At 37.9% G+C, this 18,844-nt stretch overlaps 1 protein-coding gene across 2 annotated transcripts in view; it reads left to right on the top strand.

The window, feature by feature from the left end:
- Positions 1-18,844, top strand: part of LOC5580104 (serine/threonine-protein kinase Smg1) — a 136,661-nt gene that overhangs the window by 9,357 nt on the left and 108,460 nt on the right. For both annotated transcript variants that reach the window (XM_021848697.1, XM_021848704.1), the window contains exon 3: positions 8,193-9,629. In XM_021848697.1, the coding sequence (XP_021704389.1) occupies positions 8,193-9,629 (1,437 nt within the window). The remainder of the gene's footprint in view (positions 1-8,192; positions 9,630-18,844) is intronic.

The following is an 18,844-nucleotide window of genomic DNA, read 5'->3' as shown; positions in this document are numbered from 1 at the left end:
GAACACTGTTCCCTTAGTGGAGGTATGTTTTAATCATGCTTCCTTTAATGGCGCAATCCATTGATTTCTTATGGGACCTTCCGCGTCGAACTAATTGACATGTTTAGTCCTTCAAATGATTTTAATACATTCAACAGAAAACATGCTTAGAGAAAGAAGCAGAACTTAAGATTGCGATGTTGTTAAAGGCGAGTACAGTTCCAGTTGAGTGTCGTTCATGAGCATATGAAACATACCGTAAACTCTCCCTAACTCGATATTGAAGTTTGGGAGGTATCGCGATACATAACACATATTTATTCTTATTTTAAACTTTTCATTATTTTGACAAAATACATTCAAACTATTAATTTCAACGTGAAAAATAATCCATCTTTTCCACCTTTATCTATGTGACACTTTTTAAAATTACAAACGTACAAAGAGAGCAAACATTCCAATCTGCATTAATTTTCTTGGAGGGAATCCTGGTACAAAACTCTAGACTCAAGAGAAACCTTCAGAGACTATTATTATTCCACAAGTTATTAATAATAATTTTCTACGATCCCGAGGCTAGTGATTTCTTCTAGAATATTTCCAGGAATGCTACCAGCTTCCAAGAATTTCTTTAGAATTTGGTCCAGAAAATCTTAGAGAACTCTAACGCTTCCACGAAGGTTTATTTCCGAATTTAAAAAATCCTGCAGTAATTTTCACAGAAATTACCCTGAAAACAAAAAAAAACTTGCGATTGTTCAGATGTTCCCTACAATAATTTCTACGCCGATTTTTTTCATTTATTGTAGGCATTTTCATTACGATTCTTTTTCACACTTCATCCAGGATTTCTATCAGGAATTGCTCAAAATATCCTTCAGGTATTGTTCGATGCTATCTATAATGAACTTTTCCCACATTAGTCAGAGATTTTTTTTTCAGTTATCTTAGAAATTTATCAAGAAAATTCTAGGCTGAATTTTATCAACAATATAGAAGTTCTTTCAGAGACCTTTGTAGAAACTCATGAAGGTATACTTAGAACTCATACAAGTTTCATCTGAGGTTACTGTAGGATTTTTTTTTTCTCAAAATTCTTTTCCAAATTATTCTGAAAAAAATCTTTGAAATTTTCCTGGAGACATAACTAAATGAATGACTGGAAAAATTGTTTAAAGAATTCTTTGAGTAATTTTTCCCAAAAGCAAAATAAATAGGAATTTCTGCAAAAAATGTTATTTTTTGAATGTGTTCCAAACGGGAATGCTGGAGGTAGTCCTAGGAAAATCAATGGAATATATTTTAGAGTTTTAAACTTCACTGAAAAATGTCTAAAACGATCTTTGGAGGTATTCTTGACGGAATCTTCAATGTAATTTATCTGAAAAATTCCAGATTTAATTTTTTAAGATATTTAAAATGAAATTGTTGAAAGGATTACTTATAAAGTTCGTGAACATTTCAAGACAAACTCCTGAAGAGATCTTCGAAGTAATATTTAAATCAGATATAATATATGAAGTAATGCAGGGATTCTTCGGTATTCAAAGCATACTCACCTTGAAATCAATCTAACACAGGGTTTAAAGTTCAGCAGCTTCTGAAGTTCACCAAAAATCAAGCGGGCGCCATCTTAGGATTTGCGCTCAACACTGAATGCACGTACAATCAGTGCACACTGGTCCAGGAAGCTAATTTAGGCGGACATGAGGTTTTCGTCAAGATTTATTGATTTTAGAGTTATAGTTTCTTCTGAGAATATGTTCAGAATTTTCAGTACTACAAAATGTACGGATCAAAAAAATTTTTACGGTGATCGCAAGAGTGACGTATACGCCAACTTTTTTATTTTAACGAATGGTAAGTTGGTATGTTCAGCAAAGTTGTAGCAAATGATCATAGAAACAACTTTGCCGAACAAACTTTTTCTCGGTTTTGCTTGAAAGCCGAGATAATTAAGTATTTTTAATAAAAAATCGTTTTTTGCTCTTAAGTGTTTTATTTTTTAGTTTTAGTGGCCTACTATGTTCTACAAAGTTTTTATACTTATCATTTGCTACAACTTTGCTGAACATACCAAAGTTGTATTTCTTATAGTTTTCATGTTATTTGAGTTTTTCATCTTAAAATTTGTATGCCTTGTATCTCAACTATGAGCACCTCAAAAAAATATATCTTTCCACCAAATGATATTGAAGTTTTTCAAGTACCTGAGAGCAAAATTTGGAGAAGATGATATTATTTTATCTCGTTCCAAATCGATTTTACTAATAGACGATATAAGATAAATCCATATTTATTGAATACTAGTGGTCCCGGCAAACTTCGTCTTGCCATCAAGTAGGCTGTTGGAAATCGTCAAGAATTCCCCCATATAAAATGACACGTTAGTCTTGTCCCGTTTTCCCAATTATTCCGGAGACTTTTCCGAACTTTTTCCTCGCACGAACACATCGCATCCCTTGTGGAGTGTAACAGTTAAAAACTTGCGTCAATCCGTTCAGCCGTTCTCAAGCCATTTCGTGACATACAAACACCACTCCATTTTTATTTATATAGATTCATACATGTTCAGCTCACAAAAGTCATGGCTACCTAAGCATATCAAACCAAAAGTAATACTGTATTTATATAGTAATATAAAGTACATCGTTTTTCAGTTGTTTTCGATTAACTTGGAAGCTTCTGCAAGAAATTCATCGTCTTTTCCTCTACCAGTATTTAATTTATTCCTAAACAAGATCACCGGGTTGGAAATCAACTTAAGCCGTATAAAATACATATACAAAACTTACAGTCCGATTGAATTCTGTGGCATGATTTTCCCAGAATCTTCTAATGGATTCCACGTTTCACGTTTTTCTTTGGAAATGCGGCATGCTGGACAACACCACTGCCGTGCAATAGTTGTAGACGTATCAGTAAGTGTAACAGCATTCTAAAGGATCGCCACGAAAAGCCCTCAAAGGAAGGTTGGGGCTGAGACTGTACGAACCTGTTCCAACTGGTAGGAACCCAAATGGTCGTAAAACGGCACGCCGATTTTTACGGGAAGTAGACACCTACCCGATTTGATTCAATTGCGCACTTCTGTTAGCGTTTCCGCACTTGTAATAACTTCTTTTTACGGATCTCAATCATTTTAAAAGTAGTCAACTTTAATCGGAAGATTAACGAGGAGGCATTTGAACAGTTTTTATCAGAAACGTAATGTTAGTATCGCCAGTTCTACGATTGATACGTGCTCTCCCAGACAACCAAAATGTACGTATAACGAAATCACCTGGAGGCTTTGTATGTGCAAAATTTCACTTATAAGATGTCGCGAAGAGGCCTTCTACGTACAAAAGTGGAGGCGATATACGTACATAAAAAAGACACTACACGTTAAATCAGTGGTCACCAAACTGCGGCCCGCGGGCCGCATGCGGCCCTCAGCAAGGTGTTGTGCGGCCCGCGGAGTGATTTTAAATATTGAAGTAGTGTGGCCCGCATGTTGTGATTCCAGAAGTTAAAATTTATCTTCTTTAAAATCTCGCAAATGTTTTTCTACGGTAAGCCATTGGATTGATTTTCAGATTTTGTTCTTGCCCATGTGTTGAACAGTGGCATAGCAATCGAGAATCTAATATGATATAATTTCTTGTTTACAGTTTGGCCAATAACCCAATGTTTTTTCAACTCATGATAAAATCGTTTCTTCAAAACTTCAAAGTTGCAACGTTCCAGAAGCGCTTTCTTCTTTCAAAGTTGAAGAAAGAAAGTGTTTTTCCAAATATTTCTACTTTAGTTACAAAATTACGCTTGAGGTTCAGCTCCACTGTCGCTAAGAATTTTTTTATAACATAAAGGTTAATTGTTAATAATATTATACTAGTGTTGCAATCATCAAATTAAAAATAGGGAAAATATTCAAAATTTTTCAACGGTTGTTAATTGTTTGAAAAAATAATCCACAACTAGATTGTTTGTGACCATGATGTTTCACTTCCGTAAATCGTATAATTTTTTACATGTATATTTGCACAAAGGACGAACTCTTGACAATCCAGGGACATCGGTGTTATTAAAAGAGATTATTGAAACTGTCGAACACAATAGGCATGCTTATTTCAGAAGTCACCTGTCGACCCCGATAGAAACTCATTCAAATTGAGTGACAACTGTCGAAAAACTCGACTGGCAGATTCGTGCAGAGTGAATGTTTTAGACAACAGAAACTCTAGTTGAGTCGTTTTGATCGGACCTAAAAAAATAGGTATTTGAGGCCTTCCTTTGCTGAGTGGTTAGAGTCTGCGGCTACAAATCAAAGTCATGCTGAAAGTGTCTGGGTTCGATTCCCGGTTGGTCTAGGATCTTTTCGTAATGGAAATTTTCTTGACTTCCCTGGGCATAGTGTATCATCGTACCTGCCACACGATATACGAAAGCGAAAATTACAACTTTTTCAAAGAAAGCTCTCAGTTAATAACGGTGGAAGCGCTCATAAGAACACTAAGCTGAGAAGCAGGCTCTGTTCTAGTGGGGACGTAATTTCAATAAGAAGAAGGATATTTGAGGCCCGTGACGTGTTTTAGGAGTAAAGTGGTGGCCCGCTTAACCAGTTAGGCTGAGGACCACTGCGTTAAATGCTCCCAGTGGGCTATTTGCCCTTTGAAGGAAGCACCACACTAGACAACGGACTAGCATGCAACGCCCAGTGGCACAGTCGGAAAACATTCCTGTCGAAAAGTTTTACGGCTTGAGGCGGGAATCGAACCCACACTCCTTAGCACGATGCGGCTAAATGCCTTGGTGACACTAACCGCACGGCTACGAAGCGTACATATATTGTGCGATGAGTAATAGCATACAATGCGAGTGTATAAATTTCCTACCGAACTAACCTGTGATCTTATGCGACGTAAATTATGATAATAAATGTTGATTTGACAGCTGCTACGAATTGATTTGACTTACTTTGTACGAGTATACGGAACGAAACAAAATGTACATATGAACTCAGAAAAAAGTCGTTCTATGCGAGGAAATTCATCAATCTGGCGATTTTATCGACGGTGTTTTGCGGGTTTGATGTAATTTGTCTGGGCTCTCCAACGATGCAAAAAATACTTTCGCATGGAGTGATGTTGTCCGGCATGCCGCCGAAGAAGCATAAAAAATGCAGAATAAATCCATCAGAAGATTCTGGGAAAATCATGCCACAGAATTCGATTGGACTATAAATTTTGTATATGTATTTTATACGGCTTATGTTGACTTCCAACCCGGTGATCTTGCTTAGGAATAGATTAAATACTGATAGAGGAAAAGACGATGAATTTCTTGCAGAAGTTTCCAAGTTAATCGAAAACAACTGAAAAACAATGTACTTTATATTCCTATATAAATACACGTTTTACTTTTGGTTTGATATGCTTAGGTAGCCATGACTTTTGTGAGTTGAACATTCAATAAATATGGATTTATCTCATATCGTCTATTAGCAAAATCGATTTTAAACGAGATAGAAAAATATCATCTTCTCCAAATTTTGCTCACAGGTACTTGAAAGACTGCAAAATCATTTGGTGAAAAGATATATTGTTTTGAGGAGCGATAATTGAGATACAAGGCATACAAAATAGATTATTTTAAGATGAAAAACTCAAATAACATGAAAACCAACATGAACATACCAACTTCCGATTCGTTAAAATAAAAAAGTTGGCGTATACGTCACTCTTGCGATCACCGTAAAACATTTTTTGATCCGTACATTTTGTAGTACACTCAAAATAATCCAAACGTCATTGTTACGTGGAAACATACGTGGTTTTTTTCCATCGCACTTTTCACATAGCTCTTACGGGGAACGTAAGTGATGAAGAATGAACCAATGAACAAATGAACTTGTACCATTCCATCAAAGGCACGTGTAACAGCTACGTGATTTTTTCGTATATTTGACCAAGTAGTTGAATAGAACCTAAGGTATGTTCCCGATAAACTGTACTAAAATTCTGTATGGGTGAAATGCTGCTTTCGCATTGTTATTTTTAAATAACATTTTTTCAATAAAAGGAATAATACATAAAGTTTTACTTTTATTTATTGAACCATCGGTTTTGATCAAAATAAGGTATTTCACATAATGCCTGAGTATCGGAAAATCAGGTAGATAGATAGGTAGAAGATAGTCTGGTTTTGGTGTGTGTCTGTGTGTGTTTCGACTCGATGTTTTCGGAAATCCTTCGGCACATAGTTAAAGGCAACGTTTCTGTTTCAGAGAAAGAATAAAAAGTTTACTCACGTTTAAATTTCAAAAATGGGAAAACCATTTTGACCAGCATCAGCTCTTCCAGTACCGCGTATCAATTTGACCCGCATTGCTAACAATGATGCGACTCCGAAAAAATGGCCCGATGATCTATTGAGAAGTAACATTCTAATTAATGGAATCCTTACTACAACATTTAAAATAATACCTTTAATATAGGTAACTAATTAAATTAATTAGAAGTACATCAAATCTTTATTTTCACTTGACGTCATCTTTACATTTGATCACAACACAAAATGAATCGAAGATGAACACGTTCGGGATGAATTAAAGCATGTACGTAGATTTCACGTAAGGTCGATAGGTTGATGCAGTGAAAACTATCAAAGCAACAAATAACGTTAATTTATGAAACGGTAACTGTTACCTTAGTCAGGTAAAGTCAGAGGATGGTTCATTATCATGAACCTACGTGATTTTTCACGTAGTAATGACGTTTAGATTATTTTGAGTGTACTGAAAATTCTGAACATATTCTCAGAAGAAACTATGGTTCTAAAATCAATAAATCTTGACGAAAACCTCATGTCCGCCTAAATCAGCTTCCTGGACCAGTGTGCAGTGTTGATAGACTCACACTCAAATCTCAATTAATTACACTCTCCCGTGAGAGCAAACTCATTAGAGATCTGCTTCGCAAATCTTTTCACACGCAAATCAGTTTTTCACAACACTGCGTACAACATGCAGATGTCAAAATGAACTTGCCCATGAATTTCACGTAAGTGCGATAGGTAACCTCAGTAACAATTACCGATTCACTATTTGATGGTTATGAATGGCTTAGTGATCTCTATATTAGTCAGGTAAAGTGGAGGCAAAATGAATTTGAAATGTTCTACGTGATTTTCACGTAGCAATGACGTTTGGATTTTTTTGAGTGTATCTATCTGGACAACAATGTGATGTCGGATGCCATCAGTAGAATCAGAGAGTGAAGAAATTGTATAAAAAGGGCACTGCAAAACACTTGAGCGTAAAGAGAGCCTACAGCTCATTGCCACAGCGAGTTAAGGATAACAGAATGTCCTGAAGATTCAGGCTTCTGAATTCAGTTTCATTTAATAAGTGTTTACCAAGTAATTGGAATCGCATTTGCGCAAAAACTGGACGTTCACATATCAGGTGATACGAAGTTGTTTTGAACCATATTTGACATGTTTACCATTTGAAAATGTCAAGAAGTGTAAAACATAGAGCTCCTTAAGAATTAAGGCATTTTCAAAAGGTAATGCAAGATATCTATGAAATGCTCTAAAATGATCATTTACCTCTCAATGTGTGGCAAATATTCCACAGTTTTCGATGTACTATGGCTTCACTTGCGCTTTTTTACGCCAATATAATAAAAGATATTTTTTAGTTTCACTGCTAATCAGACCATTAAATTATCATAGTTGTTATAAATATCGCATTTTTTACCATAATAAGCTCTCCGATAGATTCAGAAAGCACCACGAGCTTGCCCACGATGTTTACCTTCAAATTGGCATCCAAATAATGACATTTCATTTGATTTTGATCTGGATACGGATTTCATTGATTTAATCTAAAAAATATGCTATTTTAAACTAATTCTGTCATATGTACCGGAAATATCGATTTTCTGTTTCAGCGACTATTTCTATCAAATTACCTCTAAAAATCATGTTTTGTCAAATAATTAGCATTTTTGAACGTTTTGAGTGCGAATTGTACTTTTGACCAGCATTTGTATGGGATGCGGCCACTGTGGGCCGGTAAATCAAATGTCCTTTACGCCAAATGGCGTAATGCCAAATGACCCTATGATAAGTGGCTTCATGCCGAATGATCAAGACCCCTCCCCCTGTCCATTCTGATACGCCCTTGTATAAACACGGATTTTTTCAATTTCTTGTATTTGTTACAGGTTCTACTGTCGTTCAAACACTTCTGGTACGAAGATATGAAATTCACACTCAACTTGCTGAGTCAGTTCATCGAAGATATTGGCGTGTGCTGTGAGGATCTAGAAACATCCGATCCCGTGAAAGAAAAGACTCAATTCATATCATCGGCGATTGCGTTCAGTTCATTACTGGATGCGTTCAACACCGTTATAAAGTGTTTGTTTGCTACGCCGGAATCATTGCTACAATCTGTTGGAAAAGATATCCTGGACAGCAGCTTCGAACTGGTGGTGAAGGGCAGTGCGCTAGTGGCCAATGGAAGGTGCTTAGAGGAGGTGCTATTGCCAATTAACGAAAGCTTGATAATTTTACTGATGGTGGAACCGTGCGCAATTACGGTAGGAGTTGAGGAAGTATTCTTGGTGATACAAGCAGAAATACGAAACGTAGAGCATATGAATAAATGTCAGATTTCAAGTCTTCTATTGCTACTATTCAAGTACGTTGAATATAATGCTGGAAACTTGTCGACTGAGTTCTTAAACTTGCTTTGGGATCCCAACTCAACTTTCGTCAAGCTTCGTTACCATCAAGCGCGTGAGGTTCAAGAAGGCTTGCTGAAGCTGTATCACCGAATCCTAGCCATCAAAAACGTGGACATACTCCAAAGAGCGTACAAGTTTATTTTAGATGACCTAGATCAAGCAATGCTCTCGATGCAAAACTCTTCATGCAGCGCAGCAGATCGTTCTCGGACACAATTCGATATAAATTTTAATCTTCTGACGATTTCTACGCTAGCAATAGCTAACAGTTCAATTCTAGTAATGTGGACACTTCAACCGAGCATTCTGGTGGTTTTACTTGAAAAGCTGCGTCTGCTTGATATCGACCTCTGGAGCAACCACCAATCACTGCATTACGCCATCTTGAGAGTCGCCTATCAGCATTGTCTGAAAAATAACAACTTCATATCATCGAGTGCTCTATTGCGGGCAAAGAATTATTCCTTGGTCGATTCGTTCAACCACCTCGCTTTGGAAACATCTCCAGCATCTTCGACCAGCCCAACGGCCGAACATTTTCGCATAATAATCGAGTTCCTGGAGAAGGCCCTTCCCAAACACAAAGACATACATCACCTAGAGATGCTTTTGGACTGGTGCCATGCGGTGATTCTACAGTCATCGCAGTATTCCGATGTCCTGCTCGGGAATCGAAGCTTCGCGGCCATCCTGCAGAGCATTTGCAACATCAGCATGCGTACGAACAAGAATCTTACGCTCAAATGTGCCGAATGTCTTGACCTGGCCAGTTCTTACAAACAGTTGGCCGCTGCGACCTTCCAAAGCATCGCTGAAGTATGCTGCGTCCATTTGTGTGCGGTGAATGCCGAGATTCGCCAGAGATTTTCGTTCATTCTTGGAAAGCTGCCGTTGCGGTTCTCTTTGAAACAGGTAAGATCACATTATTTGCATTTTTTTTATTAGTACCATTTCAAACATTACAATCATTTCGTATAATTAAGTCAGAGCGGGATTCACAAATGTGGGCCTACGGAGGCCATAGTATCGTGAGGGCTTTATTTCACGAAAACATTTTTCATGCTATAGAATAGACTGAAAGAAATTTATTTAATAACTGATAGAGATCGAAGCAACTCGGTGGTTGTAAAAACCAATCATAGTAGTCTGTAAGAATTTAAATTGGAAAATAAATTTAGTTTACTCTACGTTCTCAATCAAACCAGTCGGGTTTTCTTTTCCCTCTAAGAGGCTATGGGCCGTTGTTAGAGACGTCGTTTCCATAGTAACGGATGGACAGCCAGCGGAAGATGTGAAAATTTTCACGATGGAACGATTGGGAATCCAGAATCTCAACGGAGGAAACTACAGCGTGTGGAAAACCAAGGTGGAATTCCTCCTCATCCGAGAAGACCTGTGGCAGTACATCACCGGAGCGGAACCGTTGGGCGACGAAGTAAACCCGGCAAATGAAGCTATCAGACAAGCGTGGAATGGGGCACGGTGTGCTGGAACACACATATTATCGAACTTGCATGAACCTCCGATCTTTTTTCACTAAAATTTAGCCTTGATAGTCAAGAAAAGCTTGCGGAATATTAAAAAATCTTTCATCGGCAAAAAATTGAAAAAAGTCGATTTTTGTATTTTTACCCTTCTCCCATATATGAGTTCATAGGAGAATATTAGAGTTATACTAATTTTGATGCATTGCAGACTTATTTGATATACCTAGATCACGAATCGATTACAAGACGTTTCAAATTGAGCATAATTTCTACCTACATTCACACAATGTGACCAGACCATTTTGGTATGCCGTTTATTAACGACATCGCATTTTTACTTAAATTTATTAAGGTAAACATACTACAACTTGTCAAGTTTCAATCAATGTTTCCTATTCTACTGAATAATTGAAATTATTGGAGTTCGTTATTGAACATGAAGCTTCTTTAAGATAACAGACAATTGTATAATTACATGCAACCATTAAATAAACCGCCATACAATTATATAGGGCAATGTACTGTTTCCATTTTGTATGGTATGTTCACTCTAGCTGATCTTGTTATTCACATTTGTTTTGATTGAAAGATATTCCTTGTATGAGTAACTTTTCAAATATTATATAATATATATTTGAAAAGTTGTCATGCCGATTTATATTGCTGTGTGCGTTTGAAATGCAAATATCAAATGCGGGAACACCAAACGCGGTAAGATATTTTACAAGAAATGCGATGTCAAAGATGGATTTTTCTTACTAGGGCGGCGGTGATTTATATAATCGTTGCTAGGTGTCCTTTGATTGTTTTGTGTTACCGCATTTGGAGGACGTTTAGCCAAGATTTGCATCTCAAATGCAAACAGCAATATTGAAATCTTGCAGCCGCTGGTTGGGTGCGTTTGCTAAAACCTCACATCATTAACATATCCTTAGTTACCTTCATATACTTAAAACTAAATACATACCATAAAACGGGGTAAGTTTGATAGTTTTTTGAGAGAAAATCGAAATTTTTTTTATATGTAAAAACAAGCACTGGTTTGTTAGTTATCGATTGTACATGAAAGATTGCATAACGGTTCGATCTTAATGAATCTATAGTTTTTCATATAATCGAAAGTCAGTTTTTGGTAATGGGGTAACATTGATAATGAGTAGATAAGCACATGAAAATCCAAAACAAACTATTGTTTGACATCATCACAGTTTGAATTGGATTGGAGAATGATAATAGAGAAACTGGATTAGATTTTATCAATTAAAGTACAGAATTTATTGAACAAAAAACATCTTTAAAAGGGTTTTCAGTCAAAACAAACATAATAAACACCATTATAAGTTGATAATAATGGGTATAAACATATATCTCTGAATAGATATCTATCGATAATCATGTTTCGACATTGAATTCACCATAAATCAATCGTTTTTGGAACATGAATGAGTATAAATCGACTGAATCCCGTAAAGTACATGAGGCGTTGCATACCTCTAGGTTTTTAATGTTATATGGGAATTTGTGACTTTGATTACAAAAATGATTCCAAATTGTAAAACTGTTTTTCGCTATGAGGTTTGATACCGGATTCATGTTCTACTATAGCTAGGCCATCAAGCATACGTACCGAATTCATTATAGTTTTATGAAATAGTGATAGTAAAACAGATTGTTTGTGAGCGTTTTGAAAGTACCAAAATCTCATCATTTTTTAATATTCGAATATAAAGCCTCACATACTCTTGATTGGCACGAAAACAGCTCAGAGGTGAAGTGTCACACTGATACTCCTTAGTTTCGTATTCGTTTTGCTTAACTGAATAACATAATTTTGGTTATTTTGTTTAGTGTACGTTGCGGATCCCGCACTATCAAAGTTACCCGCATTTTCAAAGATACCTCGTTTTACGATAATAAAATTTATGTGTCCATGTTGGTTATTGAAATTGTTGTGTCTATTTCGCAAAATGTGCCCTCCATAAGTGCGAAGTCGTGAATAAAAGGGCTGGATTACGTTGGATCGATTTGTTACTGTCGCCACATTTATCCGAAGTAATCCAGCCCTTTTACTCAAAATCAGGCACTTCAAACCCCAAATATAATGTGCGCATTGCATATGAGTAGATTAGTGATTGCACAAAACTTGTATCACGATGAGCTTGAGACCACCTTAAGGCTATATAATCCATTCACTGTTAATCATGTTATAGTGAACCCGCTTTCAAGAAGTTTGCGCGTATAAGCACATGAATACAGCTTATACTGCCATGTGTATCAATTTCTGGGAATTCCTATTTTGATTAGAAAACTATACCACATACGTAAAATATTACTGATTTGATTCAGAAAGAAGAATACAAAGCGTTCGTATGAGCTTTTCTGAAGTGAAAAGTGAAATTTCCATTATATAAAATACAGCATACCACCATGGGCTGGTCATATTATGTCAGTGTATGTAGGAAATGATGCTTAAATCTAAGAATTCATTCATGTTAAAGATATGTCATTCAAATTGGTCATTAGGTCGTTAAAAGTCATCATATTAGTGTATCTCTAATATTCTCCTATGAACTCATATATGGAAAAAGGGTAAAAATACAAAAATCGTCTTTTTTCAATTTTTTGCCGATGAAAGATTTTTTAATATGCAGCAAGCTTTTTTTGACTACCAAGGCTAACATGTAGTGAAAAAAGATCGGAGGTTCATGCAAGTCCGATAATATGTGTGTTCCAGCACACCGTGTGGGGGTGACCAAAAAGCACGTGCCACGATAGGCCTGTTACTGGAGGATAACCAGCTGAACCTGATCAAGGACTGCAAAACGGCGAAAACGATTTGGGAAAAACTACGGGGACATTACGAGAAGGCAACACTAACGTCCAAGGTGTCGATTTTCAAGCGGATCTGCGACAAACGATATTCCGACGGCGAGGACATCGAGCAGCACATTTTCGAGATGGGAAATTTGTTCGAACGGCTGACGATGACTGGTGAGGAATTGAGCAAGAGTTTGCAGGTAGCTATGGTGCTTCGGAGTCTCCCGGAATCTTTTTCGACCCACGGCTTTGGAGAGCAGGCCAGACGAAGATTTAACTTTGGATCTTGTCAAATCCAAGGTGGTTGATGAAGTAGCGAAGCGTCGTTCGACCGATGTATCGGAATGTTGTGTCATTTTTACCAAAAACCGGGGCACAAGCAAAGGGATTGTCCGTCACTAGCTGAGAAGCGTACATCCGAGCGAAGGTCATCCGTAGATCAACGTGAGAAGGGACAATCACGGGTGCGAGCGGCGAAACCCGGAAGAAGCAGGAATATTCTTTCGTTACCACGGGATCGGCGACGGCATCTAATTCGTGGATCATCGATTCAGGCGTGACGTCGCACATGTGTGCGTGCGAATCCGACAAGTTTCCTGGAGCTCGACGAAAGTTACAAGCAGGAGGTAATTTTGGCCAATGGCACTACGACGAAGGCGGAAGGAATAGGTTCGTGCCAGGTCCTTTCCCCGGGGGGTAAGTCATCAAAAGTAACTCTCAAAGCCCAATCTCAATCGGGAATGCCAAATCCCCCCGGAAGTAGCTCAAGTGCATTTCAGAAAACTGGTAAGGACTGAATACCCTTTTATTGAAACGCGTAACGCGGACGGATTGAAGGCTTCCGGAGCTAATAGCAGCAGGGTGGGTTTCGGAACTTACTCCACCTCCCTTGAAGAAGCATATGGTATCACTGAATACTGCTCAGCGTTTTCAGCTTGATCAACCTTTAACGAAATGAACGACCATTGATAAGAACTACACCGGCTGCAGATATAACACTGTGGCTTAAAGGGAAGATAAAGGATGCATGGGATACTGCATGGGAACAAGAAAAAGAATGCTTTACACGGAAAACAAAAAACACTACCGATAGATGGCATGATCTGCCATCAGTTGGGCAGATGTAACAACGAGTCCTTTCGAGGATCAGAACTGGTCACACACAAATCTTGCAAATTATCAGCTGTTGTCCCCCCATGAAATATCTAAGGTTGAAAATCGGAATATCCATCATCAGATCAGCACTACAAAATGAGCCAAATAGTGAAACCAGCCTTATAACTTTTCTTAAGAACGCGGGGATGTATAAGGCGATCTAAAAGGATTAGAGATACGGATACATGATAAGAAGGCAATTGCTTTTGCAAACCTGGAGCGTCTGTACTACATGCTAGAAGCGGCTCACAACAGCATCTGTTCCCCATGTCAGGAGCAGCTGTTCATCGTCCGAGTGCCAGAGAAGGACTCTAAGCTAAACTGCGCAATATGGTATGGTTCACCAAACATTGAGGGGGCATGGTCCTCTGGAAACCTGAGGGGTTGGTGTCAGGCCCTGTAACCGTAAAAAAATCAAGCAAGGAATGTTCAACGAGAGAATACAAACATCGACATCAAGACCTATCGCGGCGCTAACATCGATTCTGACCACTATCTGGTGATGGTTAAATCCGGTTGGACTCTTTACCTTAATATGACCCCTGCAAAGACCCTGGATATGTAAAGGAACGACAGCTGATATTTTTTTTAAAGAGGCAGGACTCCTTACCTTAATATGACCCCTGCAAATACCCTGGATATGTAAAGAAATACGAAATTACCACATCCCATACCATTACGAACCCTGCTACGACGTTGAACTTGCACATCATTCGTCAACACCAACGAAACGACGAATACCGCGACATAAACTCTGGTAAATATACAATGTAACTCCCCCAACCCCTCCTCACCAGTCTCTTCAAATCACTCCTCCTCTCCCCTATATATAAGTTATGCTACGTTTCACCGAGCTAACATTTATTCATAAAAGTAATCGTACATCTACAACATCACACTTATAACTAAACTTCACATTGATTCCCAAATGGTTTTTATGGAGTAGAACTGATGATTCTGCATTCCTGGAGTGGCGTGGTTTCCGTGCGACCTTCGTTCCCGTCACCGTTGGATTCTTGCGTAGCTCATCGGTTTCGTCCATGCGCGTGCATCGTAATTGATGTTGCTATGTGGCCAGGTGAATGTGTTAATGTTGGATGGCGGCAGGGGTCCTCATAACGCCTCCCCTCTAACTGTCAGGCGTCCTCGGTTGACTTGTTTGATCCTCTCGTCAGGACGAATCTGGGTACTGGGAATAGAGATTTTGGCGAGAGGGAGGTTTCATCTTTCTGAAAGGTGGTTGATGTATCCTGTCTGTTGTTTTCCTGTGGGTTGATAGTAGGTTTCTCGTCGGTAATGCGTAGGGTGACGATGCTTTCCTTCTTATCCTTGGTTTTGAATCTACGAATACAGATAATTGAAAAAAGACACAAGACGATGGAGGAGATGGCTATTCCTCCGATTGTCTGAGAGCTGATCATGTGCAGTTTAAGTCGTTTAATTTCCTCTAGATTGTTGAGGTTTAGCTGGTGAATATCTTCACTGTCTCCTTTCTGTTTGATGGTTTCTATTTCTTTACCAAAGATAGGTGTGAGATATGTGTGCTGGTTCACGACCTTGATATTACCTTTAAATGTGAGGTTTCGCACTGTGATCGTACAATTACCTGCTTCGACAACGGTTGGTGTTGAGATTATCTGTGATTCTCCGCATGAGTCCCAAATGGTTACTGCCTTGTGTGTGTCGACAAGGATAGTCCCAGGGTTGACTTCTTTGATTATTGGCTCTTCGGGCTGTTTGATCATAGGGCATTTGGCTTTATGATTTGTTAGAATATTGAAGATGCATTCGTCGTTCACTGGTTCGTTATTATTGCAGATGAAGCACCTCTCTCTTTGTTGGAAAAACGTTTGTTGATGGCTGGCCACATAACGTATATTCGTGTTGATTCTGGTCCCGTTAACGTTGACTGGTTCTAGCTGGATCAATCTGTACTCTTTTGTCTCGACAATGGGAAGTTTTACAATAATAATAATGTGGTTATTTTGCAGTGAAACGATAGATTGAACAAATTTGTAAATTTCGTCTTCATATTGAATGGGAATATGCTGTTTTGATAGAGAATTCCAAATGTAATTTTTTTCTGTTGCGCTAAGGATATTTTTATTCAGCTGGTTTGATCGGGAAAATGTGACTTGCTCTTCAAGATCTTCTAATGTTTTCATCAAAATGTCTATGTTAAGTATTAAGTTGATAAATTCTAAGTCTGTTTTAAATTCTGAGTTTTGGAATTGAAGCTGACTTTTAATAGATCTAAGTGTACCTGAAACTTTGTTAATTGTCGTTTGTAGCAAATTGTTAATTTTTATTTGTTTTATTTGATTATTGATAATATTATTATTACTGGTTTCTAGTAGTTCAATATCTTGATTTATCAGGTTTAAGTCGTCTTGGTCAGGATTTCCTGCTATAAATTTGATTACTTTACCAAGAGCGTTAACGAGTCCTCTTTTTGATCTTTTCGGGTAGAAACCTGATAGCTTCTCGTGGGCTTTTTGAATTTTATAATATAAAGTTTGTTCCAAGTGGTCCGATGTGTTAATTGTCTTCGCTAAGTTTTCTATGTAGATTAAATTATGCTTGATGTCTCCTAGGTCTACTTTATGTATCAATCTTTCGTAACCTGTTTTGATTCTCACTGTGTCTAGTGATATAGTGATCAGCCCGTTCTTTGTGGATACGTCATGATATGTCGTCGCTGTAGTCAGTTGTACAAGTCTGAAAAGAGGCCAAAAAATTACATCTTAATTCTGTTTTTGTGAATTTTCACTCCGTATGAGTCTTTATAAGTCAACTCGTTATTTTCCTGGACTCTAGAAATTTTGTATGGGTCTTTGTCCTTTGTAATTCGTTGATTGACCTTGATATAAACGTTTTGTCCTTGATCTAAATCTTTGGGTATGGTTCTATTTTTGTTACTGTTTTCGATTTGTTTCTGTCGTTTTGCCATTTGAACCTTAATGGCTGATTGGATTTTATTGTAATTTTCGAGAATTTCTTCGGTATTTGTCTTGTTTTGGTGATTGAAAATAACGTCTCTAGGTTTGAAACCTGTTGCTGAATGGATAGTGTTGTTGTAAATGTCTACGAAAATGTTAATTCTGTCATAGAAATCGAGGTCTTTGTATTTAGGGTTGAGCGCCCTGTATAGTTCGATCAACGTCGAATGGAATCTTTCGACTATCCCATTTGCGTTGCTGGAACTAGCATGGTGCATCTCTATATTCAAATCTTGCATAAATCCAATGAATTCGATCGAAGTGAGCGCTGGTTCCTGATCGCAGGTTATGATCTCTGGTCTGCCAAAAATTCTAATATGCTCCGTAATTGCTCTTTTCAAATCAACTATTGTTCTTGCGTTTAGAGCAATTACGTTTGCGAATTTTGAAAAAGCGTCCACCACGGTTAACATTTTCTTTCCGCTCATAAAGAAGATGTCAATGTGGATATTTTCGAAAGGTTTGCCGGTTGTGTTTGTTTTTTGAATTAATTTTGTAGGTTTTCTGTCATACTTGCATTTCTTGCAGGTAGGACAGTTATTTATGAATATTTTGACCTTTTTGTCAATCTCAGGGAAAAAATAATCCGAAAGTATTTGGGCTTTATTTTCTTTCATACCCCTATGGGCGTATTCATGGATTTTACGAATGATATCGTCTTGGTCTTCTGGTAGCCGTACATCTTGTAGTAGAACCTGTGAAATAAAAAGCTTAAAGATTCCATTATGAGACAGGTGTTTACGATATGTTTCTTGTATAAGCTGTGTGAGTGGTACAGGACAATAGATGCAATTCACGCCGTTTGGCTTAAGTTTCTCCTTGAAGATTTTAAGGATGTCGCGTTCTGTATACTCAGGTTTTGAGATTGTAAACCTATGGTATTTTGGGAATACTTCTTCGTGTGCTTCAATGTCTACTGCGGAAACTTTGAATACAATTTGATTCTTGAAACAGTTTATTGGTTTTTCCGTTGTCCATATATAATGGTCATCGCTTGTATCGGCTGAATGTACGGTGTTTTCGTCGCTTTCGTCCTTGTCATGTTCATCTTCAACGTCATCTTGGTTATTAGCATTTATATCTGTCGGTTTAAGCCTTGAGAGGGCATCTGCGACGACATTCCGGGCTTATAGATAGTTTCGAAATCAAACTCGCTTAAATCTAGTTTCCATCGTATAATTTTTGGGTTCGCGCTAGTCATGGAGTAAATTAATGGCTGATGATCTGTAATTAATTTGAAACGTCGTCCGTAGAGATAGGGGCGGAAGTGTTTTACTGCCCATATGATGGCTAGGAGTTCTTTCTCAGTGGTGCAGTAATTTTCTTCGGCTTTACTAAGTGTCCTGGATGCGTAGGCGATAGGGCGATCTTTACCGATTTGTCCTTGGGACAATACAGCTCCGATGGCAAAATCGCTTGCATCTGTTGTAAGTATAAAATCTTTGCCAAAGTCAGGGTAGGCCAAAATGGGGTCCATAGTCAAAAGGGATTTGCATTTATCGAAACATTGTCTTATCTCTGGGGTGAAAGTGAAGTCTGTATCACTTCGCAGTAATTGCGTAAGAGGTTTTACCATTTTAGCAAAGTCTTTAATGAACCGGCGATAATAGCCTATAGTTCCAAGAAATTGCTTAAGTTCTTTTTCATTTTTCGGGATAGGCCAATTTTT

Source organism: Aedes aegypti, chromosome 1, assembly GCF_002204515.2.
Source record: "Aedes aegypti strain LVP_AGWG chromosome 1, AaegL5.0 Primary Assembly, whole genome shotgun sequence".
Classification (NCBI taxonomy): Eukaryota; Metazoa; Arthropoda; class Insecta; order Diptera; family Culicidae; genus Aedes; species Aedes aegypti.
This window is presented reverse-complemented; position numbering and strand designations above follow the sequence as displayed.